This window comes from Crocuta crocuta, unplaced genomic scaffold (assembly GCF_008692635.1).
Source record: "Crocuta crocuta isolate KB4526 unplaced genomic scaffold, BGI_CrCroc_1.0 scaffold179, whole genome shotgun sequence".
NCBI classification, from domain to species: Eukaryota; Metazoa; Chordata; class Mammalia; order Carnivora; family Hyaenidae; genus Crocuta; species Crocuta crocuta.
The window spans coordinates 6,933,586-6,960,467 of record NW_027551568.1 but is presented as its reverse complement, the minus strand read 5'-3'; the positions used below and the strand labels follow the sequence as shown (position 1 = coordinate 6,960,467).

General features: G+C 42.4%; 1 protein-coding gene across 1 annotated transcript in view; it reads left to right on the top strand.

Moving 5' to 3' along the window:
- Positions 1 to 26,882, top strand: part of CLNK (cytokine dependent hematopoietic cell linker) — a 171,973-nt gene that overhangs the window by 93,368 nt on the left and 51,723 nt on the right. The window contains 4 exon segments of the mRNA XM_077750389.1: positions 3,114 to 3,148; positions 8,842 to 8,986; positions 10,144 to 10,250; positions 15,821 to 15,866. Coding sequence (XP_077606515.1) covers positions 3,114 to 3,148; positions 8,842 to 8,986; positions 10,144 to 10,250; positions 15,821 to 15,866 — 333 coding nt within the window.

Below are 26,882 nucleotides of genomic sequence, written 5' to 3'. Positions count from 1 at the left end.
CTCTATAGCGTATTTATTGGCTTGCTTTGTTCCTACATGCTACACAGAAACCAAAAAGAGTGTCTTAATCAGGAGGGGCTAACATCTATAATGCATCAACTACAAATGTTAGTAGTTCAATAAAATGAAGATTTATTTCTTGTTCACATCACAATCCAGTGTGGATTGAAAGAAGTCTTTTCCCCAAACACTCACTCGGGATTCACTCTCCTTTAACCCAGTGGCTTCCATAATCCCTGAAGGCCTTGGAGTCTTCTGTCTCTAGCCAGTCCCCAAGGCAAGAATAAGAGCATCAGGATCAAGAGAAGGAGAGGGTCAAGTGCATCATCCTGGAGTGGAGCACATGCCCCCACCTTGTTCCAGCGGCCACAGCACCATGCCACAGCCACCCAGTGCAAGGGATACTGGGAAATGTGTGCCAGCCGAGGGCTCACAAGAAGAGGAAATAGGTTTCGGTGAGCATCCTCACAGCCATGTGAGGGGTTTGAGGTAGTGAGGACATGGGCTGGAGAGATGTTCCTGAACTTTACCTAAGATTGGTGGTCCAGGAGTGTCTCCTCAGGAAGATGACATTTAAGATCTGATCTGATGGATGGAAAGGACCCAGATACAGGAAGAGCTGAGGAGAGAATGTTCTGGACTGAGGCACAGTGCATGCAGATCTCTGAGGTTAAAAGAAGCTTGGCATCCTGGAGAGACTTGGAAAGAAGGTGATGTGGCTCTTTTCAGAGGCAAGGAAGAAACTGGAAAGAGATACACTTAGAGAGGGGGCAAGAACGAGGCTACGCTGGGGGCTGGGACCAGGGCAGGGAATCTGGACTGTGTTTCATGGGCCATGAGTGACATGAACTGATTTACAGTTTTAAGACTATGCTTTAAAAATTACATTTCCAGGGGCGCCTGAGTGGCTCAGTTGGTTATGCTTCTGACTTCAGCTCAGGTCATGATCTCGCGGTTCGTGGGTTCGAGCCCCGCGTCGGGCACTGTGCTGACAGCTCAGAGCCTGGAGCCTGTTTCAGATTCTGTGTCTCCCTCTCTCTCTGACCCTCCCCTGCTCATGCTGCCTCACTCTCTCTCTCTCTCTCTCTCAGAAATAAATAAAACATTAAAAAAATTAAAATTTTATTTCCAAAACTGCATAGTTAGTAACACAGACAGGTACTGCAACAGATAAAGGCAATTCCTTCCCTAAAGAAGGGCTGAGTACATGCACAACAAAGAAGTAATCAAAGGCTGCCTATTTTTATCTAAGTGTCACTGCGAGTGAGACAGGAAATAAGTGCTCTGACAATTCAGTGGCATTAAAGTAGCCCAGAGTGGTCCGAGAGGGAAGTCCCAGGAAGATCTCAAAGGGCACTGAGCATTATGGAACTCAGGGCAGAGGAGATGGGGACATCAGGTGGAATCGACACCAGCAAAGACCCAGAAGTGGCATGAAATATATTTGCTGGGGTGGGGGGGGGGGGCCNNAGCTCTTGAAAGGAGAAACTAGTCCTACAGCTCTCTGTGGGGATGTCGGTATAATGACCATGTTCAATAAGGCCAATTTCCTATAAGAAAGTTACATCAAGCTCTGAATCAGACAGTGGAGCTGCCTTCCTAGAACACGTGAGCTGGAGCAGATCCCCAAAATTTCGGTGCTCATTTATTTGCTCCCTCCAGACCGGCTGGTTTTTACGGGTGACCTTATTTTAACTCAATTCATGAGAGAGTCCCAATCGCTCTGAAGGGCTAGAAATGCTGTGGGGTTTTCCTCCAGTGCTCTCAGTGTGGGTATAATTATACTGGGACTGGAAGGTATCAAGGTATCATTTGTGGCTTAGGACAGTGGTAGCTGTGAGCCACGCCACCAGGAAGGGCTGGGGCTGGCAGCAGGTGCAGACAGATTCCTGCTCTTCCTTCCTCATTATCTCAAGGAGATTAGCTCTGGCTAGTTAACACTTCCCTGATGCACTGGTCCTGAGCAAATTCCAGAGAGCTGTGTTTTCACTGAGCCAAACTTTCATTAATTTACACATTACACTCTACACAAGGCTTGGGCATGCTAACACAAATTCCCAGCTATTAACTGCATATTTTGGTATAGTAACGGAATTCAGAGTGGAAGGTCAAAAGTCTACGAGCATGACAAAGGCCAGACCAAGATGTAGAAATACACATCAGACCACAGTCCTCTATGTGACTTGGACACAGGCCAGACATTTGCCCTGAGATTCTTAACAGGAGGAAGGGAAATATGACCTCTTCTAAAATTGGCGTTTTCCATTAAATCAAAGCAAACCAATTGCTGAGAAGCACGCACCTCCTGAGACCCACTAGAAACTTCTCACATATGGGCTAATAAAGAGCATTTTCTGTTTACAGCGTTCCTCAATGCAGACTAACAGCATGATGCTATAATGCAATTTAGGAAAATTAAGTCTAGAGAAAGCAAAAAAAAAAAATCCTGCAGATCATGTGAGCTGTTCTTTGGTGGCTCGGTATCATGTGAGGGTAAAGTTTAAAGCAGAACATGGATTTTGCACTTGATGACCTCCAGGCAATCTTGCATAAAACAACCCCAGTGAGGGGCATGAGCATTGAGAAATCTCAAATGAATGAACCTTATTCAGCAAATGTCTGTCAAGAACTCATCTGTTCAGCGTTGGGCTCTGTGCCTGGAGCTAGGGACAGATGAGTGAGTAGACCTGTCCCCTGCCCTCCAAATACCTCCAGTCTGTTCAAGGAGATGGATGTATGGCATATTACAGCAAATGCTGTGTGCATGCCTAGAGGGTGCAGAGGGGGAAGTAAATGTCTTCATTGGCCCAGATGCTGCAGAGTCGTGACCCGGCACATCTGATGCGGGGCAGAGGGGAGTCCTTCTAACCTATTGCTGAACTGAGGTAGAAGGAACGAGACTTCCTAGTTTGGGTTTGATTGTCCAAACTCCTTTCTCATTGCCCCTGCTTTGCAAGAGCAGCAGATAGAATGAGAGGTATGGTAATACACATTGCATTTTAGGCAAGCATCATCAAGGGGAATTAGTGGAAATGAGCACAAGATTTCTGGAGAACACAAGGGTCACTCTTTTCTGTGTTTTGCAGTAATGTTCGGTCTACTTTTGTTGGCAGGCCAGTACCGGAATATCGAGGAGCCTCTTCATTGTGTAAGTCAGCCAACTCCCCTACCTACTTGTTGATCTTTGAAACTGACAAAGAGAGTGGCTTTTTTTCAATCAAGGTACTTGGTGAAGTTAAAAACAACACAGAACACCCAGGTGGCTCAGTTCATTAAGTGTCTGATTTCAGCTCAGGTCACGATCTCATGGTTTGTGAGTTCAGGCCCCGCGTCAGGCTCTGTGCTAACAGCTCGGAGCCTGGAGCCTGCTTCGGATTCTGTGTCTCCCTTGCTCTCTGCCCCTCCCTCCCTCACATTCTGTCTCTCTCCCAAAATAAACATTCAAATAGATCAATCAATAAGTAAACAAACAGAGAGGCAAAAAAATCAAACCCGTCTTCCAATTCCTCAGCTATGAAATGGAGATAAAAATTAACTGACATGGCCACTACAATGATTAAATAAGGTGAAAATATCAACACATAGTGCTGGCAAGGGTGTGATGAGAAAAGACTCATGATGAAATTGTAAATCGGAACTTCCTTTCTGGAAAGCCATTACATAATAACCAATCAACATAAAAATGTCCACTTTCTCTGGCCCAATAATTCTATGTTTGGGAATTTAAACTAAAACTAATCTAAAATGTGGATTAATATTTAAACATACTCATTTATATTTTATATTCATATATTCATATGGAAACACTGGAGGGGCTTCTGAGTAGCTCAGTCAGTTGAGCGTCCGACTTCAGCTCAGGTCATGAACTCGCGGTTCATGGGTTCAAGCCCCGCATCAGGCTCTGTGCTGACAGCTTAGAGCCTGGAGCCTGCTTCTCTCTCTGCCCCTCTCCTGTTCATGCTCTGTCTGTCTCTCTCTCTCTCTCTCTCTCAGAAATAAATAAACATTAAAAAAATTTAAATGAAAACCCTGGAATCATTCTAAATATTCAATAGAAAAAAAATTGACTATAGTATGACATTCATATTCTGAGGCCATATTTACAAAGAAGTTTAATGATGGAAGAAAATTTAAAATTTATAACATGAACTCCGCTTCTATGTTACAAGTAATTTTATTGTTAAATTGTATATATATTTTTTAATTTTTTAATGTTTATTTATTTTTAGAGACAGAGAAAGACAGAGCATGAGCAGGGGAGGGGCAGAGAGAGAGGGAGACACAGAATCTGAAGCAGGCTCCAGGCTCTGAGCTGTCAGCACAGAGCCTGATGCGGGGTTCAAACCCACAAACTGTGAGATCATGACCTGAGCCAAAGTGGGATGCTCAACTGACTGAGCCACCCAGGTGCCCCAAATTGTATATAATTTAAATAGTTCTAACTAACATATCTATAGATAGATATATCTGTAGATAGGATATGGAATAGGTAGAGATAAATGAAAGAAAGAAAGAGAGAATCTGCCTGTAAAATCTTTGGTTCTTTACTGTTTGAAATAGTTCTTTAAGAATCAAATTGAAGCTATGAAGCTATGTATCCTCACCCCAGGACACACACACACACACACACACACACACATGCACACTATATATCAATCAATCAATCACAAAATATTTTATAAAGTAGGAGGTTTATGGATGGAAAATAGGAGTTTTTAATAAAGATCCCCTGTCATTGGTAGTAGATAGATAGCAAACAGATTAATGGATAAACAAATGTAACTCACTATATTTAAAATAAAATTCTGGGGCACCTGGATGGCTCAGTCAGTTAAGCATCTGAGTCTCGATTTAGACTCAGGTCATGATCCCATGGCCGGGGGGATCAAGCCCTGAGTCAGGCTCTTTGGAGCCTGCTTGGGATTCTCTCTCTCCCTCTCTCTTTGCCCCTTCCCAGCTTGCACACATGCTCTCTCTCTCAAAATAAATAAATAAACATTTTGAAATAAAATAAAATAAAGTTCTGTCTCTTTCTCATTCTGGAAAGAGATAAACCAAAAAATAGATTTGTTCCTGGGGGCAAGATTCTCAGGGTCTGGTGTGGATAGCTGCTGTCTGTCTGGTGTCCCTCTGTGCCCTGCCCCCACAAAGTCTAGCCAGGCAGCTGGACTAAAGATGGGCCCTGTCTCAGATTCTCCCAGCAGGTCCAAATTCGTAAATAGATTGTGCTCTGAGGACTCTTGGTGGTTGCCACAATAACATGTAAATGGTGCCATTGCAGCAAACATCCATTGGCCACATCCCTAAAGGAGTCGCTCCAGTTCTGAACTCATTTCTGTATGCACTTCTCGGGGAGAACAGCTCAGCCACCTTCCCCCGCTTTGCCAGGTCAACTGTGAAATGCCCTGGGGTTCCCCTTCCGGCAGCTTTGCTTTGCCCTGGGCACTCAGCTCTACTGAAACTCAGTATATCATCTACAGGGAAGGGATCTATCATGTCCTGAGCTCCTGCCATGGGCAGGTGTCAAAGTAGAACCTTTATGCACTTTTTACTCAGTTAATTTCTGACTACAACCAAATAAAGAAGGTTTAGCCTACTTGTAAATCTCCAGTTTACAGATTGAGCATGTGAGTCCCATGGTCATAAAGGGAACCCACAGTTTCAATCTAGGAGTGGATGGCTCCATCCTGGGTCCATGCTGTCCCAAGACAGAATTCCCATCCAAGAATTCCCAGTCTGAGTCCTGCTTGCCTCCTGACACCAGACCAAGGAGGAGGGGTGTCATAGCTGTAATGCCTGGTTGCTAGGGGCACAGCATCAACACAACCATGCAAATGGTCCCACTTGAACTAAGTTCAGTGACTTAGCCTCTTTCCTTCGGGTCACCAAGCTCTCAACTTCCACCCTGTCCCTGCTCCCAGGTCATTGTGCTGGTCCCTGGTCTCTGCACCTGAGCCCCCTGAATTTTATGACTTCATAACTTGCGCAAGTCTTCAGTTCTTGCAGGACTCAAGCCTCACTTTCCTTTTAGGAGCTCTCCCGTGGGAATCGAGGACAGCACACTGAACGCCAAGCTTGCAGTTCAGTGAGCCCATCTCCTTCTTTACACCATCCCCAGGGAGAACACAGACTTATTAAATTGCATTCTGTACCCTGGCATCAAATAAGCAGTTTCTTAGAACCAAAGTAGAGCCTAAAAAGCCTTCCAGACAGGGGTCTGGTGAGTTCTCACGACACTACTGCTTGCCTGGAAATCAGGCCCATCATGACACTGTCTTTACCTTTACCAAACTGCTTTGATAGAGCAATGATGCCAGAAGTCATACACTTGGAGCCTTGAGGCTGGTAAGCAACCAGACAACTGGAATAATGAGAACTGCAATAAAAATGCAAGCCTCTAGGGGGTGCCCTGGGTGGCTCAGTCAGTTGAGCACCTGACTGGCTCAGGTCATGATCTCATGGTTCTTGAGTTCAAGCCCCTTGTCAGGTTCTGTGCTGACAGCTCGGAGCTTGGAGCCTGCTTCAGATTCTGTGTCTCTCTCTCTCTCTGCCCCTTCCCTGTTTGCTCGCTCTCTCTCTCTCTCTCTCTGTCTCTCAAAAATAAATAGTTTTTAAAACTCTTTAAAAGAATAAATGTAAATAAATAAAAGGCAAGCTTCTAATTATGCCTCCGTCCACTATAATAAAACCACTTTCTGGATTGTTGGGCTTATACAATGAAACAAAGTACATAAAGTGCCTAGCACATATAAAGTCCTTAACAAATGTTAGAGGCATTTTAAGAGGAGAACTGGTGGCTTTGCCTTATCTCTGAATTTCTTCAATTGCCATTATTATATGGCAGTCCCAGTAATAGTAGTTATAACTACTATTTTTTAATTATTTAATGTTTATTTCTTTTTCAAGAGAAACAGAGTGCAAGAGGGGGAGGGGCAGAGAGAGATAAGGAGACACAGAATCCGAAGCAGGCTCCAGGCTCTGAACTGTCAGCACAGAGACGAATGTAGGTCTTGAACCCATGAACCATGAGATCATGACTTGAGCCAAAGTCAGACACTTAACCGACTGAGTCACCCAGCTGCCCCCTATAGCTACTATTTATTGAGTCAGTTTTGACCATCCAGCATTTTGTTCAACATTTTACATGCTTTGTCTCATTTAACTTCTGGTTGCCAAAGTCACTCTATAACTATGGGTAATTGTATTAGCGGGTGTGTATATATCATCTAACTCAAACATAAATTTGAAGTGGTGTCTGAAAAAGATACCTCTGCGACTGGAGAAATTATAGTATAAATGAAAAATTTTAAATCATCTCAGAGAAATAATTACACCATAAATCTAGGTAAAATCTGTTATTTTATGTATCTGGTAGTTAATAAACCTATATTAAGAATCTACTATGTGAGAAAGAAAGAAAGAAAGAAAGAAAGAAAGAGAGAGAGGGAGAAAGAAGAAAAGGAAAGGAAAGGAAAGGAAAGGAAAGGAAAGGAAAGGAAAGGAAGGGAAGGGAAGGGAAGGGAGAGGAGAGGAGAGGAGAGGAGAGGAGAGGAGAGGAGAGAAGAGAAAGAAAAGAAAGGAAAGGAAAGGAAAAGAAAAGAAAAGAAAAGAAAAGAAAAGAAAAGAAAAGAAAAGAAGAACACCAGATATAGTTAAGCAATAAAACAGTAGCTTTAACTCTTAATCTTTGACTACAAAATAATTAGGAATTAGGAGAACGAGTTAGTGTGCTGCCCAATTCACATAGTGTGGCTGGGATTGGCTGGGAAGAAAGGCTTTCTGTAGGGGAACAAAGGAACTTACAAACTTGGATCTGAGCCCAGGCTCCCATTGCTCGCCATGGCGCTAACCGGTTCAAAGAATCATGGGTGTGGCGACACAAGAAATGCCCCAGATTCTTCGCCCATCATCTTAGGCTCAGAACAATTCGAATACCTGGTGCTGGATTCCCGTGTGGATGTGGTCGAAAACCTGGTTCTGCCCATGGGGGACACCGAGGACCCGTGTGGCTTTCAGAAGCCACCATTCCCAGTTTCTATATTTGTAACAGTAAGATATACAGCCTTACTTTTGAGGGCCAAACTGGGGAGTGTACATGCAAATCTCTTGTAACTGGACCTGTTGTTCATAGTCATGGCCATTTGGAGTCTTAGTAGAAACTATAAGAAGAACGAGGGATGTTACTGTATGAAATGAAAGATCACTGAGATTAGTGTCCAGGCTGAAACACAGCACCATGCTGAATTCAGATCCCAATACACAGGTACAAATTCCAGAATTTCTGTGATGACAATTACATCTCTTGCCAAGCAATACCCAGTCCTGCCCTTCCCACTGTTCAGACTTGGAGCTCATTACTGGTATATAGAAATACAAGTGAAACTTGGGTATTGATCATGTATCCTGATGCCTTACTGAATTGCTTATTAGCTCTAATAATTTTTTAGTGGGTTCCTTGGAATTCCCTACATACAAGATCATATCATCTGCAAATAGATCCTTTTTCTTCTTGGAAGGGCTCATGTGATTAATTGGGCCACTCAGGTGCTCCAGGATAATCTCCCTATTTTAAAGACAGCTGATTAGTTATCTTAATTACATCCTCTGTCCCTTCACAGCAGCACCCAGATTATTTGATTGAGTAACCAAGGATGGGAATATTTGAGTACATCTTTAGGATTCTGCCCACCACAAGAATTTACTGCCGCAGACCCCAGCCTTTTAAATGTTTCGCCCTCAGCTAAGAGAACCTGTACCACTCCCCTAGCTAGCACTGTAGCCTGTAACCTTTGTTGCAGCTGTACCTTCCCTTGACTCACTCAAATGTTCCCGCCTGCTTAGGAAAGGAACTTTGCTGCAGCAGTCCTGAATGGAGCAACAGACCACAGAGATGGCGAATATGAAGACCCTGAGCTTCATACGGTAGAAGCATGGCAGACAATAAAAATTTTACCAGCCAGGCCTATAAAGGAATCTGAATATGCAGGTAACATCTGGGGCCTAAAGTCTGAGAATGCACGTTCATGACGCAATGTGGCACAGTAATTAAAGTCGATTCTGAATGAAACAACTCTGTGAAAATCCTGACTCCGTGGCTTCCTAGCTGTGTGACCTTGAGCAAGCCTATAAAAATCATTTTCTCTATCTGAAAATAGCATTCATGGTAACAGAACTTACACTCCAAGAGTTCTTTCGAGTTCTCACCAGAGGAACGTGGCATAGAGTCAAAGCTCTGTAACTATTGGTTGTTATTGTCATGATGCTCTTTTTGAGTCCCGGGAACAACTGATGAGCAGGGCAGAAGGTGGACAGGCAGGGCTGTGGGCACACGGGAAATGTTAACACAGAGTTTTCATAATGAGGAGCAGCATGAAAGGGAAGAATTTTTAACTTGGTTGGCTCATTTTGCAGGTAGCCAGCATATACACAGCACCAGGACATGGCACGAGACACAAGCTTTTTAGGAGTAAGGAAGACGTAATTTCCCATCTACCCTTGTGTCTTTCTAACTGGGGCACACCGAGTAGCGTCAGCAAGCTCTCTGAATAGTAGATGTAGCACAGGGCTGTAAGGAAAAAAAGGAAGCACTTGTGATTTCTGAGGGCCTCATGGAGATGAGTCTACAGAAGTTCCTCTGGAACTTCATAGCGATGCAACTTCTTTGTCCATTCACTCAACAAGCAGTTATTGAGTGAGTGTCTGCAGGGTGCAGGTACCATGTTAGGCTGGATCAAGCGACGCAAAGATAAAGCATGATCCACATTCTCAGGAAGGTCACGGTCTAGAGGCGGTCTATATAATAGACTGTGTTAGGTGCATAATATAGAAGAGAAACCAGGGGTGGGTGTTGTGGGTGGGATCCAGAAATACTTGCAAAGGTCATGACACAGCACAGAGCTCAAAGGGTGAGCAGGAGTTCCCAAGGCCTGAGAGAGTGATGGGTGTTCCAGTTCAGACTCTGGACTCTGGACCACATCCTCCTCCTTGGGCTTCAGTCTCCTCCTCTGCCCAGTGGAAGAAGAATTACTTGCCTTGTGCCTACGTCATAACGATTCAACAGGTTTGTAGATGTGGATGTATTTTGTAAATTGCAATGTGCTGAGTCTACGTAGGGTATGACTTTGAATTTTTCTCTTGTCACAGACACACGCTATTTCAAGAGTGTGATGGACACTCCCTTTTCCTTGGATGCCAAGACCTCCATCCCTACGGAGAGCCAACACTGGCACACACGGATGGGGATGGAAGAAGTGAGTAAAACGTTGACTGTGTGAACCCAGTGTGGGCAGGACAATTCCTAGCAGCCAGGAGCATTCCATCGTTCATTCCCAAGGCATCTTGCTAGGTGATGAGCAAGGCGAATTCAGTGAGGGGCAAGGGAACTGGCTGGGATACCTGTTGGGATCATGGTCCTGGGAATGAGCACAGAGCAGAGAGGAGAACGTGCACTTGTGAAGATTTTCTGTGAAGCGTCAGGGTGAGGCATTTTCACAGGCACAGCCCCTGAGGCTCATCCCCTTTTCCAGAAGCAAAATTTGAAATCAGATCTTGTTGATAATAACATATCATTTTGCCCAGATTGTAGGCTCGATGTTGCCAGCCAACTGAGTGGTAAGAAGTAAGTCAAACAGCCTCTCTGAGCCCCTTTATAACCTCATCTATTAAACAGGAATAAAAATCCCTACTGTGCTTTGCTTCAAAAGGCTGTTTGGAGACCCCAAACAAGAAATCTATGAAAAAAAAATCCTGTAAATGCAAATGCTTTACACACATATATAGAATTTCACTTTTAATAATGCTTTTGCTAATGCTTCATTTCCTTAATGCAGAAATGCATAAAATGCAAATGAATCACCCCTGGAGTTGCAGGGCAATCAGTCATGACGCTGTGCTACATTTCATGTCTGTATTCTCTGGGCAGATATATTTCATGCAAGAGAGTCCCTGTGTAGAATATACCTGTCTTTTTTCCTTTTCCTATTGAGTTCTGGTTATAAAATAATTTCCCATGTGATAAACAAGCATTAATAGCATAATCTTTACAGATATATCATACTTCAGTATGGGATTTTTAATTACTTAACCATTGAGTGAAAACATTTTAAAGGCTTTGGTACATATAATGAAATTTCTTTCCTGAAAAACTGTTTCAATGTACCTTCCCAGAAGCCCTATATGAGAGTGTGCACCTCATAGGACTCCCACCAAAACTACCTATTACTTTATTAATCGTATTTTAAATGGACTTTACTGTTCTTTCTTTTTCATTTGTGCCACATTTATTAGTGAGTGCGAACATGCTTTTAAATATTTATAGCACATTCTTCCTTGTGCATTATTTGCTCACATTGTCTATCTATTTAACTTGAGGGCTTCTGTTAATATTGATAAGTAAAGGACACTACAAGTATTACCACGCTGTGCCATTTACCCAGAGCACATCCAGTAGAGTTTGGGAGAACAAGATGAGGGATGAAATATTGAACATTTCTGCTTTACACAGGCACCAAGCTGAACTTTAATCATTCATTCAACAAATTCATTCAAGAAATATGTGTTGTGTGTCTGCCATGGACCAGACAGTGATAACTTTCCATATACATTGGTAAATAACCAAGGCCTGCATTCATGAAACTTACATACTGGTGGGAGGAGACTATTAATAAACAAACAAACAAATAATAGGCACTATGTTCAGTAATAGTGCTTTGAAAAGAGAAAAACAATTAAAACAGGGTAAGGATAGTCAAGGAAGGTATTCCTGAGCAGAGATGGGAATGAATGAATAAGCAAATGAATGACACTTAATCCTTAAAATACCCTTGCAAGATAAGCATTCTAAGCCCCATTTTAACAGCTCCAACTTTTATGAGCTCTTTGAGCCAGTTACTTACCCTCTCTGAGCCTTTATTATCTTAGCCATAAAATCTCATCACTATTACAATAATCCATACAGAGCACAGTGCCTAGCATGAAGCAGTCAGTCACTAGATACCAGCTCCATGAGGTACAGAGAACATTTTAGCCCCAGAACCTAGCACAGCACCTTTATGTAAGAGGATCCAAGAGATATTGGTTACGTGGAGGAAAATGAACACACAAATGAATTCTCAACACTTTGAAGTGAGTCTTGAAATATGAGTAGCAGTTTCATAAACAAAGAGACCCAGGCTGGACTTCTGTTCACATGGAACCCCTTTTACAGCCTGGTCTTCAAAGTTCTCAGGTGAATATTTATGACTGTCAACAAGATCTGCTACTGTGGCAGCCCCAAAGGGACTGTTTGACAGGGAGGAGGATGCTTCTGGCACAAAACATATTCAGGAAACAGTAAGAATTTTAGACCAACTGGATCAATTGCTGAAGGCACAGATTCTGGTCTGGTTATGAAAGATTAGAGAATGTTCACATAAAAAGCTGAGCTTCCTTTTCCCCAAAAAATCACTGATTCATTCCCCTTGACATGTAAGTATGCCCTGATGAGAAGAAAAAAAAATTTTAAGATGATTCTCATGAGAGTTTTTAAACCAACTATGCCAAAATTTAAGGCTCCGTTCTTTTTTTTTTTAAACTTTAAAGATTTTCATTTAACATTATACATGAAGTTTTGCTGAAACTATATCATCAGTTTTTTTGTTTTTGTTTTTTTTTTAATTTTTGTCTCCTGAGCAGGATGTCTTCTTTTTTTTTTTTTTTTAATAGTTTATTGTCAAATTAGTTTCCACATAACACTCAGTGCTCCGTTCTTATCAGTGTGTATTTCCTTCATAATATCTTTGTAGCTTTCTGCTACAGTACAGATTTCTTCCTTTAGCGACATCACTTTGCAAGTTGAACTATAATCTCCATATATGGAGTCAAGTAAAATCATGTGAGAAAAAGGAGTGAGAAGATTGGCACACTTTGGTCAGGTTGGGGAGGTTGTCTTATAAATTAAGTAAGGACTTGGCCTCAATTCAGATAAGGAGGGAGTTTTACTTCTATAATCAATGCTTGAATAATCACGTTTTTATGAGAAGCAGATTACATTTTTTATTATAGGCTCATTCTCAGGAATTAATTCTTACTAGTTCTACATGGTTATGTTGAGATGAAACTATCTGTGAAAGAGATCTTTAATAATCCTGACAGAGGCCAGTTCCTAGCTACAACTATCTTAAGTTGCTTTAACTATCTTAAACTATCACTAAGCTGCTGCTCATCTTTCCATTTATTGAGCACTTGCTATGTATCAAGCACTGTGTTCAACAATGGGGATAGAGAATGAGCCAAGCTCACCGTCTAATGGGGGAGCAGTGGCCCAAACTGGCAGTTCAACATTTCCAACGTAATGTCAAATGCCAAAACAGAGGTGAGCATGGTTCAAAGAATCAACAACACTTAGCCCAGCTAGAGGCTTTTGAGAAGCATTCTGGAGGGAGCAACGCAAAGCAGTATTTGACACATTGCATGGTCATCGGTGGTTCTCATCAGGGACCATTTTGCTCCCTAGGGGACATCTGGCAGTGTCCAGGGACAGGTGGGTTGTCCAAACAGAGGGAATGCTACTGATGTCTAATGATAGAGAACAGGGATCTTGTAAGCATTCTACAACACACAGGAATTACCCACAGCAAGGAATTATGCAGCCCCAACTCTCAATGGTGTTGAGGTTGGGAAATCTGCGATCTATATCACATAATTGACCCTGTGATATAATATGCTATAATATATTGTGAACTCAGACTTGTGTGCATGGATGAGTCCTTCAGAATCCAAGCTCTTATTCCTCTTTTTCCCTCATAATCTAGCATTGATGCAGGTTTATAGTAGGCGCTAATACATATTTATCTGATATAAAATGGGAGTAGCCCCTAGGGAGGGGCAAAAAATATTCCTGGCCCTGGAATCTTAGGCTAATTCCATCAGAGGGCACCCACTGGTGGGGGAGATGGAAGGCAAAGAAACCCTCTCCCACGAAGTGAATCCAACTGTCCAAAGACACAAAATTAATTTGGCATCAAAGGGGTAAAGTGCAGGAAAACTGAGGAAGCCCCATCCCTAAGACCATAAGCGCGCAGGGCCACCCAAGACAGAGACAACAGAGAGCCTCTCCTATTCCCATGACCTGGCTAGCAAGGCAGGTAGGTAAAAGCATTGAGAGATCCCATCTGTAATGCAGGTACACAGGTGAGATTGAAAGATGAGGGTGCAACAGGACATTGAAAAACCCATTCAGCACCCCAGCCTCCACGGGGTAACCCTGAAGGAACAAGAAGCTGACAGATGACACGGTGAATGAGCCACAGCAATAGCAAAATCCAAATGACACTCAACCCTTACTACATCGATCAGCAGGGGAACCACACACTTTCCAGGCATATACTGTGGTTCAGCGTTGCACAGAGGAAATGTTGACATTGAATATCAAAAGGTAAGAAGTAACAGGGAATTCAATGATCCTTCCCCAACCCCATCCACCTTGGCTACCTCAACCTGATTCCAATAAAAAGTAACACTAAGATCCCATATTAGTCAGGTTCCTCTACAAACATAGGACATAATAGATAGATGATAGAGATAGATAGATAGATAGATAGATAGATAGATAGATAGATAGATAGATAGATAGATAGAGACTTGACATAAAGTAGTGACTGTGGAGGCTCAGTCCCATTATCTGCCTTATGAAAGCTGGAGCTCCAGAAAAGCCAGTGGCATAAGTTCTAGTCTGAGTTCAAGGCCCAAGAACCAAGAGAACCAATGATGTAAATCTCAGTGTAGGGCAGAAGACCAATATCCCAGCTCAACACTCAGGTACAGAGGCAAAATTCTCCTTTACTCTGCCTGTTTATTCTGCTCAGGCCTCAACTGATTAACTGAAGCACACCCACACTGGGGAGGGTGATCTGCCTTAGTCTACTGACTCAAATGCTAATGTCATCTGGAAACACCTTCAAGACATACCCAGAAATAATGTTCAACCAATTATCTGGGCACCTGTCAAGTTGCCACATAAAATTAACCATCATAGACCCCACTATTGACCTAGACTTAAAGGCTTTCAAAACACTAGGCATAATTATGATACCTTCATTTTCTCCTTCTCTACCCTCACATCTAGCAATTATAGAGCCCTTAATGGTTCACCAAAGCTTTTAATAATGTTAATAATGAAAGCTAACAACTATTTAAATATTTTTTAAAAGCTAATGATTATTAAACTTCATTGGTGCCATTTTCTGTTCTGGGCACACTGCATGGTGTGTCTCATGTAATCGTCCCCATCCTCATCAGGTGTCAGTGATTTCGTTGCCTTAATGTCACAGATGAGGAAACTGAGGCTCAGAAGGTCAAGTGACCTGCCACATCCTCATACCTAGCACATGATGAAAATGAAATCTGACATCCACACAAAGCCATACTCTCATCTGCTTGCTTGATCCCTTTCATATTCTTGATCATATACATCAGTCTTCATAATAACTCAAGGATCTGAATTGACTATTTTCCCTATTAAAAGGATTAAAAATCTAAAGCTTATAATATGGTTAATGCCTTTCCACAGCTTCACAGCAAGAAGAGGCAGGATTGGATCCCAAACCCAAGTATTTTTATGCCAGATACCACCTGAGGCCACTACACTGGTCACTGGCACCGCGGTACACATATTTACAGTTAGTTACATGCAGCACTCTATACATATGGTGATCTCTAAGAATCATGAATCCAGGAACTTATGCCTTGACCCTCGGGAGTCTAACCACACACTTTTGGCAATGCGTTAGATGGTATCATAGTCACAATGGAAGAGATAACGGTGCCACGTTGCCTTCTACAGGTGAACAAACACATTTCCAAGGATTCCAGAAGCCATCATGCCAAAGGTAAGGTCAAGTCACAAAGTTTGAAATACAAATATATTACTTTGCTTTCAAGTTCCTCTTGCATTTTGCTGGTGGTCACAGGTTATCTTAAACAAGGTGATTAGACCATGCTTCGTGAAATAACTAATCCCAGAAAGACTCTCACTCATCTAATGCCTTTTTATCGCCTTACCTTATTGATGAAGAAATTGATTGTGAAAATTCATATTCCGTGGTTGTGCGATCTCAGAAGGGAATTGCCTTGAAACATATGGATTGCATTAAATATATAACTAAGTTATTTCTCCAAGCATATCCCCAGTAAAATCACAAGATAGAAATCTAATTTTAAAACGTTGATTAATTCATTTGAAAACAGATTTTAAAGCTTTAGGCAAAGCAACTCAATTTGGAGATGAAGATACAGGTAGGAAGCTGAAAGGAAATAATCAATTTCAGTAGTGCTGGAAGCACAAATGGAGGACAGCCAAAGAAACTTAATTGGATCATACACATTATAGCTCTCTCATCATTTTCCCTGTGCCTCCGTCTTCTTTCACAATGTCCAATTGGGAAAGATGACAATTCTGTGATTTACACTTCTCAGTACTTGAAACGCACCGAATTCATCTTTTATGTGTCTCATGCTATATTCTATAATACATTATTAACATCACAGTTTCTTTAATGGGAAGGTATAACAGTTAGGGTCCCCACAGGAAACAGATGGCGCACCCAAATGAGGATAATTTAGGTAAGTTTATTTACAAAGGAACTATTTACTGAGGTGTGCAGGGTGTAGGGATGATGTGGGAACTGGGGCGAACAGCAGTGGTATTGTCACCACTCCTAGGCTCAAAGGGATGAGGGGACAGTTACAGAAAACCAGAAGAAGAACGCCACCTTGAGAGGAGCAGTGACCATTAGTTGAGGGACGCCATCAGCCCAAGTGAGCCTCATGGGAGGGAATTCAAAGGAACACATGCCCCACCCCCCTCCCCAACCTGCCTCTGAATTCCTGTGGGGGCCTCCCAATGGCTGAACCCAACCAGAAAGAGAGGGCAGGGCAGCCAACATGTGATCAATGCCGGTCAGTCGCCAAGGATAGAGGTGAGGTGGAGCAGGATGGAGAAGGGAGAGGGTGGACGGGCACAGAGAGAATACCCACAACAGGAAGCTTGGGAAAAGGAGCAACCAGCATAGCAAAAACACAGGCTGTGCCATTCCTTTGCTGTGTGGCCTTAAGTAAGTCACCTAACGTCTCTGGGTCTTACTTTCCTCCTCTTTAAAATGTGAAGTGGGCAGAGGTTTTATGCCTATCCAATTCAGTAGTATTAACAAAGTTGGGAAACAATAGCTGTTCCCTAGACCTTCTCTCCTCTCCATCCCGCACAGCCTGACAGACCCCTATCAGTCCTAAACTCCCACAAAATGGAGAAGCGTCCATATCAGTGCCTCTTTAGTCCTTAAAATTGTCAGAACTTTCAATGGACCCAGCACTTGATTCAGAGCTCTTCTCCTTAAACTGATCTATTTCAGTCCCTAGAAACAGCAAGCGAATTATGTGGACAAAGTATTTTCACACCTCTTGACAGAGAAAGGGACCAGATTACACAGGGACCCCAGATCAGGCCATAATCATTTGATATACAAATGTCCCACATCACACTAGAACCTTCACAGGTGCTCATTGAGAAATGAGTCCTGGAGAAAGAGCAGACAAGAAATGGACCTCAAAACTCCTTTCTTTGTTATATAGTTCACTATAGACATCCAACTTTACTTCTTTGATGGCAGAACCTTCTTTGGCCATTATTCCAAATATCATCCTGTCTGTTTGCCTATTAGCATGCTTTGAATCCCCATTCCAACATGTGGGTTGGGGGAGAGCATTTCTCTCCGTACCACCAAGTAGTTCTCAGGCACCAGCGGGGTCTCTGACTCAACCCAGTTCTGATACTATCTACCCAGAGGCAGCATCAGATTTCACAAGCTAAGGGCTCCATCCTGCAAAACTACCCCCACTTCAGGTACCAGTTACAAGTCCAGATTGTTACCTGTGCTTCTGACATATCAGCAATCGATTGGAGGTTCCAATGACCGCCCTCCCTTCCAGGTTCCATTAATTTTCTACAGAGGCTCACAGAACTCAGAGCAACATTTTACTCAGTAGATTACAGTCTGTAATACAGGGATATAAGTTAGCGACAGCCAGATGGAAGAGATTCACAGGATAAGGTATGTGGGTGGGTGTATGGTACTTCCGTGCTTCCTTTATCTCCAACACAAAAGTTCTCCAAACCCCGACCTTTTCGGTTTTTTATGGAGGCTTCATGACATTGGCATGACATTGACCAATCACTGGGCTTTGGTAAGTGAACTCAGAGCTCCTCCCCCCTCCCTGCAGTGGGTGTGGAGGTACGGAAAGTTCCAACCCTCTAGTCTCATGGTGGGCTACCCCCCACAACCATCCTTAGGGGCAGTCCAAAAGTTACCTCCTTAACATAAGAAAAGACACCTTATACCTCTCATCACTTAGGAAGTTCCAAGGCATTTATGGGCTCTCTGCCAGAATCCTAGGGAAAAGGACTAAATATATATTTATTATAATATCATAATACCACAGGGCACCTGGGTGGCTTAGTTGGTTAAGCATCTGACTCTTCATTTTGGCTCAGGTCATATCTCATAGTTCGTGACATGGAGTCTCGCATTGGGCTCTGCCTGACAGTTTGGAGCCTGCTTGGGATTCTCTCTCTCCCTCTCTCTCTCTGCCCCTCCCCAGAGCTTACACATGTGATCTCTTTCTCTCTCTCAAAATAAACCGTTTTTAAAAATCACAATATTGCAACTATCCATGCATATATTTATCAATAATTGGCCTGAGTTCACGAAGATATTAGGATAATTAACAAAAACATACTTAGTAAAATAGAATTAAATAAAAATAAAATCCTAGGGAAAAATCTAGGTAGGCTATAATGCTAAGATAAAGATAAAATTCAGAGGTAGGCTGGATGGCTCAATTGGTTGAGCGTCCAACTTTGGCTCAGGTCATTATCTCATGGTTTGTGGGTTCGAGCTCCACATCGGGCTCTCTGTCATCAGCACAGAGCCTGCTTCAGATCTCTGTCCCCTTCTCTCTCTCTCTGCACCTCCCACCTTGAGTGCTCTCTCTCTCTCAAAAGTAAATAAACATTTAAAAAAAGATAAAATTCAGGATCCTCAGGTACACATTACTACATTCTACTAAAATTAAACCACTCGCTTGCCTCTCAGCTTTGTGGTAGTCTAAGCAAAAAGGAGGTCACGCTTCTTTATGTGATATTAATTGCCCATAATAGAAATGCAAACTAATTTCTAAGAAAACACAATAAGGACATGACGTTCAGAATTATGTCAGTGCCGTCAATTTTGTAGGGAAAGTAGGCTGATCTATGGGGACCATGGCTGCAAAAGTAGGATTATTTTTGAAAAGAAGACCCCATGTTTATTGCATGCAGGACATCAGGGAAGCAGAGCTCCCAGACTTGAGGCATATAGGGAGAAGGGGGAGATTCCATGGAAAAATTCTTTACATCCTCTCTTCCTTCACTTCCCTAATTGATGGCTTTCCATCACCACACAGAGCTCTAAGGAACCATACAGAGAAGGAAGCTCAAAGGGATGAAATTAAGACACCTTGCTGGAGAATGCTTGAATGATTTATGTGTTTATTACAAAATTCTGTATTTTTGATGCAAACACATTCTCAGATAATTTATTCATTCTCACAAAATGCCATAGAAAAAACATATCGGGTGGTTCAGCAATGACAGAATTTTATAGTGATATTTTTCATCAAGTTGAGCAGGTATAGATTTATGTTAATGTACACTTCATGTCATTTTTCTTGCAATCCCATTCTGACATTATCTGGAAACTGTCAGATTTCAAGACCTTATCTTCCCTGAAGCTTGGAATTTTTTTTTTTTTTTTTTGCATTCCTAAAAATGGGTAAAAGTTTATTTGGGGGCAAAGTCTTTTATAGTATATAGTAGGATAGCTTGTTTCTGATGAACCATTACTACTCACCACAAATCCAGAAGAAACCATCTTCTTTTCTGAGTAGGAGAGCTGTAATGTTCAAATATAGTGTGATATAGTGTGGTTTAGCTTCTTAATGCCGAGAATAAAGGACATTAAAGTGAATTTCTCTTGCTCAGATGTGAACCAAGCACAGACTGTAAACCAATTTTCTTTGAGGTGACAAGCATACCATATGCCAGAATGAATTTATAACAAAATACAATAAAGTATCCAAGAAAAGAAAGAGAATTATTCACAGGTGACTGCACTTGTACATCCGTAAACATGAGCTTGGTTGAAAAGAAGCAAAATAGAATTCCACATAATGCCATCGAAAGACCTTTCTTCTCATTTGCTTTTATTTTTTTTATTTTTAATGTTTATTTTTATTTTTGAGGGAGAGAGATACAGAGTGAGAGCAGGGAAGGGTCAGAGAGAGAGGGAGACACAGAAGCTGAAGCAGGCTTCAGGCTCTGTGGTGACGCCCGACACAGGGCGAGAACTCACAAACTGCAAGATCATGACCTGAGCTGAAGTCAGACCCTCAGCTGACTGAGCCACCCAGGTGCCCATCTTCTCGTTTGCTTTTAAAGGAATTTGGATGCCAATGAAATTAGAGTCAGAGATGAGTTTACAGTTAATCTAGTTCAACTCCCTCATTTGTTTTTTATTTTTATTTTTCAAAGAAAATTTTAAAAAAACTTTTTTTAAGAGAGACAGAGTGTGAATGAGGGAGGGGCAAAGAAAGAGGGAGACACAGAATCTGAAGCAGGCTCCAGGCTCTAAGCTGTCAGCACAGAGCCCGACATGGGGCTCAAACTCACAGGCCACGAGATCATGACCTGAGCCGAAGTCAGACACTTAACTGACTGAGCCACCCAGGCACTCCTCAGCTCCCTAATTTTATTTTTTTTTCAAATCCATTATTCATTTTTAATTAATCACTTTGTAATTACAGCAACTGTACATGTGCACTATAAAACATCAGAAAAAATTAAAAACTTTGAATTCCCACCGTCCAATATCTTCCAAATGATGACAAATCAGAATGGTTTATATCTCTTTTAAGTGACTCACTAAGAAATTCTGTCCCTTTTATATAAAAAAGAATATATAATATATATTATATATAAATATATATGTTTTTAGTTTTGTAATAATCTTTTATTTTTAATTTACATCCAAGTTAGCATATAGTGCAACAATGATTTCAGGAGTAGATTCCTTAATGTCTCTCACCCATTTAGCCCATCCCCCCCCACAACCCCTCCAGTAACCCTCTGTTTGTTCTCCGTGTATTTAAGAATCTCTTGCGTTTTGTCCCCCTCCCTGTTTTTATATTATTTTTGCTTCCCTTCCCTTATGTTCATCTGTTCTGTGTCTTAAAGTCTTCATATGTCCATCCCCTAATTTTAGACAAGGAAGTCTAGCAAGAGCAGTGGCTTGCTCAAGGTCACAGAGGTCAGAGCCTAGACCGGAACCCAGGATTTGTCAACTATGGCGATGTTTCTAAGATTTTGCTGTATTTGCTAGTATCTAAAACTCAATCTGCAAACTCCCCCTTCTGTTCGCTTTTATCTCACTCCTCCAAACTCTTGCTAGGTTTGGTGCTGGATATGAATTGATGGGCGATACTTCCCCCTAGTGGCAGAAAGCGGCAACACAAAACATGGCAAAGATGGAATTTGGCGGCCCGTAGATCGTTATTTTTAACAAAAATAACAAGCCTTAGGCCAGATAGATGATCAAAAATAAATTTAAGATTATTCTCCTATCATTTTAGATTTAAGTGTATTTCAGACACAACCCATGGATCAAAAGCAACAGAAGCATTGATTGATTCAATATTCAGTTCACAGTTGATGTTATAAATTTGTTATAAATGTCATAAATTTTATAAAAGTTCCTCAATAATGAGACTACAGGAAAATATTTTATCTCCCATCACACACAGAAAATAATAAGACTCAGAGGAAAGGAAGGGTATCTGATAACTGCTTGTTTTAACAAATACGGTTTTCTGAAAGAGAAATGTAAGGTAGCCACAAATAAAGGAATTAAAAACAAGGGAGTCGTAACACTGTATAAAATGCCACAGGAGAAGGTCACTTTCTTTAAAATTACTTGTTCCAGGGAACTGAATAGCATAAGACCTTAGATGAGGAGCCCAACAGTCTGGTCCAGCCAACACTAAGTGTTCTGGGAACTCAACAGAGTACATACTTAATTCTGCCTGCGGGAATAATCCTGTCTCCCGGGAGCAAGGGACATTGGGCTGAGGTGGGAGACAGGGACCTCAGGGGTAGCAACACATGGTTTTTGATGCTCAGAAGTAGCTAAAACGTGGTTGCATAAATGTGGGACCTGGGGACACAGACCACTGGATTCACATCCTAACACCACCGTTTTCCAAACAAGAAAACCCCAAAGAATTTAACCTCTCCACGTCCGTCCCCATTTCTAAAAAAATGGAGGAAGTGCCAGCTACATCGTAAGACATCTGTCTGTTTGAAAGGTGGAGCCAGGAAAAGCCAGAGCATAGTCATTGACACATGGTGAGCCCTCCACAAAGGGCTATTGACCTGAGCACATTCGCAGGGTTGTGGGCACCCTCTGACCCCGCCTTTCTCCCCAGGTGTCTTCCTGACTCTAAGCTAAAACCATTTCATGTTCCATCCAGTCTAGCGTTTAGCCTACAAAGTAAATATTGTAAATGGGTATAAAAACAAACTAGTCTCCTCAATCACAGAGAGCAATGTTTATTAAATGTTTTCCCTACAGCAAACACATAGCACCGTGCTGGGCACATGGTAGATGCATAGTTGATATTTACTAAATTAAGTCTAAAATTTAGCCCATTTTTTTCTTTTTCTTAATTATTTTTATAGTTTATTTATTTTTGAGACAGAGAGAGACAGAGTATGAGTGGGGGAGGGGCAGAGAGAGAGGGAGACACAGAATCTGAAGCAGGCTCCAGGCTCTGAGCTGGCAGTCAGCACAGAGCCCGACGCGGGGCTCGAACCCACAAACTGCGAGATCATGACCTGAGCCGAAGTCGGAGGCTTAACCGACTGAGCCACCCAGGCGCCCCTAAAATTTAGACCATTTTAATAGCACATTAGATCAGCATTGCCAGATGCCACTGGACCACCTAGAGAGAAGCCTGTGACCCTCAGTTGCACGTTCTCACCAGGAGGGGGCGTATGAAGAGGCAAGTCAGGATGCCTGGGTGGCCTGCTTCTGGCCCCACCTCTCTCTGCTTCTAAATCTAAGCAAATGATAGTCCCTGCCTGCGTCTTACTATCCCATCTGTAGAACTCTAGCAGAACACAGTGGTCTCTAGCACTTTGTGAATCTATGGGTATTGTTGGGACATATAAACCCACCCCCCTGCCCATGTCAGCCCTGAAGTCTTAGTCCCCCACAGGCCCTGCCCTGCCTCCCTCCAATCCCTGAGACACCCAGGTCAGTGGAGAAGACCTCTCTCCAGGCTTGTTTGGGAAGATGTTCTATCCCACACCCACCACTGACCCCAGCTGTCAAATGCACGTTCAAATGCACGTTGATGTACACGCTCCTAAAAATTGTCCTTTCTGGTCTTATTTGAGCAGTTGTTACAGAAGTTATATCCCTCGCATATCAGTGGTTTTGCCTAACTTCATGTCTCCCTGCACAACCCAAAGAATGGTCTCAGCAATTTGCTATCAGAATTCATTTCTGGACGTATCAACGAAATTGTAGAGGTTTCTCAAGCGGGCCTTGTCAAATACACAGTAGCCACTTGGATCACAAGTTGTTTCCTTAGGCTCTTCCATAATTAATCAGCTGGACATGCAATCCTAATGGTCCACACTCATGATTGTAAAACTCCTAGACATGATAAATACTGCGACAGAGGCCAGGTTTCATCCAGTTTTGCCCACAGCCAATTTCTCTAATGACATAACATTACACTGGTGGTCTGTCTCCAAAGTGTTGATCTTCATGATCATATTTCATAGGTAAAGGGGATAAAAGGTATCTATTTAACACAAGTCGAATGGTAGCTATGTGAAAAACAAGCATTATTTTAATTAATAATAAAATAATGGTTGATTTTATTACTAAGGGATAAACCTAAACACATCCAAGGAACTCTGCCTCATGAGCTGCGTTCTACAAATGTGAAAACTGAGGCCCACAGAAGGAGGGATTAGAACCCCATCTGAATGATTTCAAAGATAACATTTGTTGCCATTCTCTTGTGCCATTCTTGGATCCTACATATCTTTGTTCCCCTTCTTTCTCTCCCCCATTTAAGTAACAGATGAGGATACCAAAGCCCAGAAATGCCAAACAATTTGTATTAAGTCACTCAGTGCATTAGTAGCAGCGTCAACACCAGATCACAAGCAGCAGTAAATGTCTAACAACCAGATCTCTGAAAAGAAAAATGTATGAGAACAAATTTTTGGAGGGCGGACACTACCCTACTTCCAGACGTACTGTAAAGCTCCAGGAATCAGGACAGTTGGCGTTGGTGAAGGAATAGACAAATGGATCAGTGGAACAGGATGGAGAGCCCAGGAACTGACCCACATATCGTCAGCTGATCTCTGGCAAGGCAGCAGAGGCAATCTGATGGAACAAAGATGGTCTTTCCAGCAAATGGTGTGGAACATCTGGACATCCTCATACGAAATCGTCGTCGTCGTCATCATCATCATCATCATCATCATCATCGTCATCATCATCATCATCATCATCATCCATCATCATCATCATCTAAACACAGACCTTACAGCCTTTACAAAAATTAACTCAAAACGGATCAGTGACCTAAATTAAAAAATCAAAACTATAGGGTGGCTCAGTTGGTTGAGTGTCCAACTTCAGCTCAGGCCATGATCTCACGGTTCATGAGTTCAAGCCCCATATCAGGCTCACTGCTGTCAGCACAGAGCCTGTTTCAGATCCTCTGTCTCCCTCTCGTTCTCTGCCCCTCCCCCACTCCTGTGCGCTCTCTCTCTCTCTCTCAAATATAAATAAACAAAAAAATCAAAACTATAAGCCTCCTAGAAGATAACACAGGAAAAGACCAGTGTGACGCCTTTCTAGCTATACCTCCAAAGGCGTGACCCATGAAGGAAATCATTGATGAGCTGGACTTCTTGGAAATTACAAACTTCTGCTCTGGGAAAGATAATATCAAGAGAAGAAGACAAGTCACAGACAGAGAGAAGATATCTGCAAAAGACACATCTGGTAAAGGACTGTGGTCCAAAATATACAAAGAGCATGTGAAACTCAACAAAAAGAAAACCCACAGTCCCATTAAAAAATGGGCCACAGACCTCAACAGCCACATCACCGAAGAAGATATACAGATGGCCAATAAGCATGGGGAAAAGGTTGCACAAATGAAAACAACAAGGATGTATACTCTACACTATGCTGTAAGAGTGGCCCAAATCCAGAACACGGACGACACCGACGTGGGGCAGCAGGAATGCTCGTATATTGCTGGTGAACGTGCAAAATAGCACAGCCTCTTGGAAGACACTTTGTCAGTCTCGGATATAACTTACGTGTAAATTATTCATTTTTAATAATGGCTGCGTGTAACAACTGCATCGCGAAATTCCTGAAAATTTAGCAACGACCTCTCGTAAGCTGGTACCAGCTGCTCCAAGACACCCCAAACAGGTCCTGTGATTTTTTTTTTTCCCTCCAGGATGCTTTGCTTTAATTTCACAGAACCCTGCAAGGTTGACAATTTCTTCATGATTTCTCCCTAATATGTTACAGAGGTTAATAGCCAAACCCAGTCCATCAGATTCTACAGCCATGTTGTGCTCACCTCACCCCGTTACCTCCGAAGCAACAGTGAGTTTTGCAGCGGAAGTGAAATCTATCTCGTTGCAGACCCAAGAGCAAATGAGGACACTTCCCAGGCAGATGGTGCTAATTACACATATGGCCACCAGATGGCGAGCACGCCGGCCTCCTCCCCGTGAAACCCACTGTATTGAATTTCAAGAAGGGAAGGACTGTGCCTTCTTGGGGGACAGATAGGGAGCTTTTCTCAGCATTGGAGAATGTTTGTGTACTTCATTAGGAGTCAGCTGCTCTCTCCCCTCTAATTTTCCATTACACAACAATGCTTGTAACTAAGTGAACATTAAAAGCCACGTGCTTAAAACACATTACCCCCTTGATTCCACACACAAGTCCCTGTGAAGTGTGAGGGGCCATTTCTTACTTTTCCAGATGAGAAAGCTCGGCCGTGCCTCAGTCCATTTGCTTGTTGCACAAATATTTATCGAGCACCTGCCATGATCCTGCACATAGTAAGTAGCAGGATCATTGTCTAAACTCCAGAAACTCAGCTCCCACATCTCACCTTTCTCCCTTATCCCAAATACCTGAGTTGTTATCACTTTATTAAACAACCCCCCCAAACAAAGCTGGCTGGATTTTATGAATTATCATCAAAGCCGCATCACCATGTGACGTGGTGCTTTGCTGATTAGACGCAGGGTTCTCATTTGTAGAATCCCCAAAATCCATGCTCACCTGCTGGTTTGTAGGACTTTGGTTACCCAAGCGCAAACAAGTGAAGCTCGACCGTGTAAACGATTGCTAACTAATAGGAGTATTTGATGTGGCCAAGATCTCTGCTGCTGTTGCTGGTGACATCGCGTACAAACGTTTTGAAGTGAGGGGGCTAAAGTAAGGGATGCCAGCGAAAATGTGATATTACAAGAAGACAATGGGAAAGCAACATGGATGGACCTTGAGGGTGTTATGCTGAGCGAAATAAGTCAGGCAGAGAAGGACAAATATCATATGTTTGCACGTATAGGAGGATTAGGAGGAACTTAACGGAGGAACAAGGGGGAGAAGAAGGGGGAAAAAGTGGGGGAAAGGGAGAGAGGCAAACCATGAGAGACTCTTGAATGCTGACAAAAACTGAGGACTGATGGATGT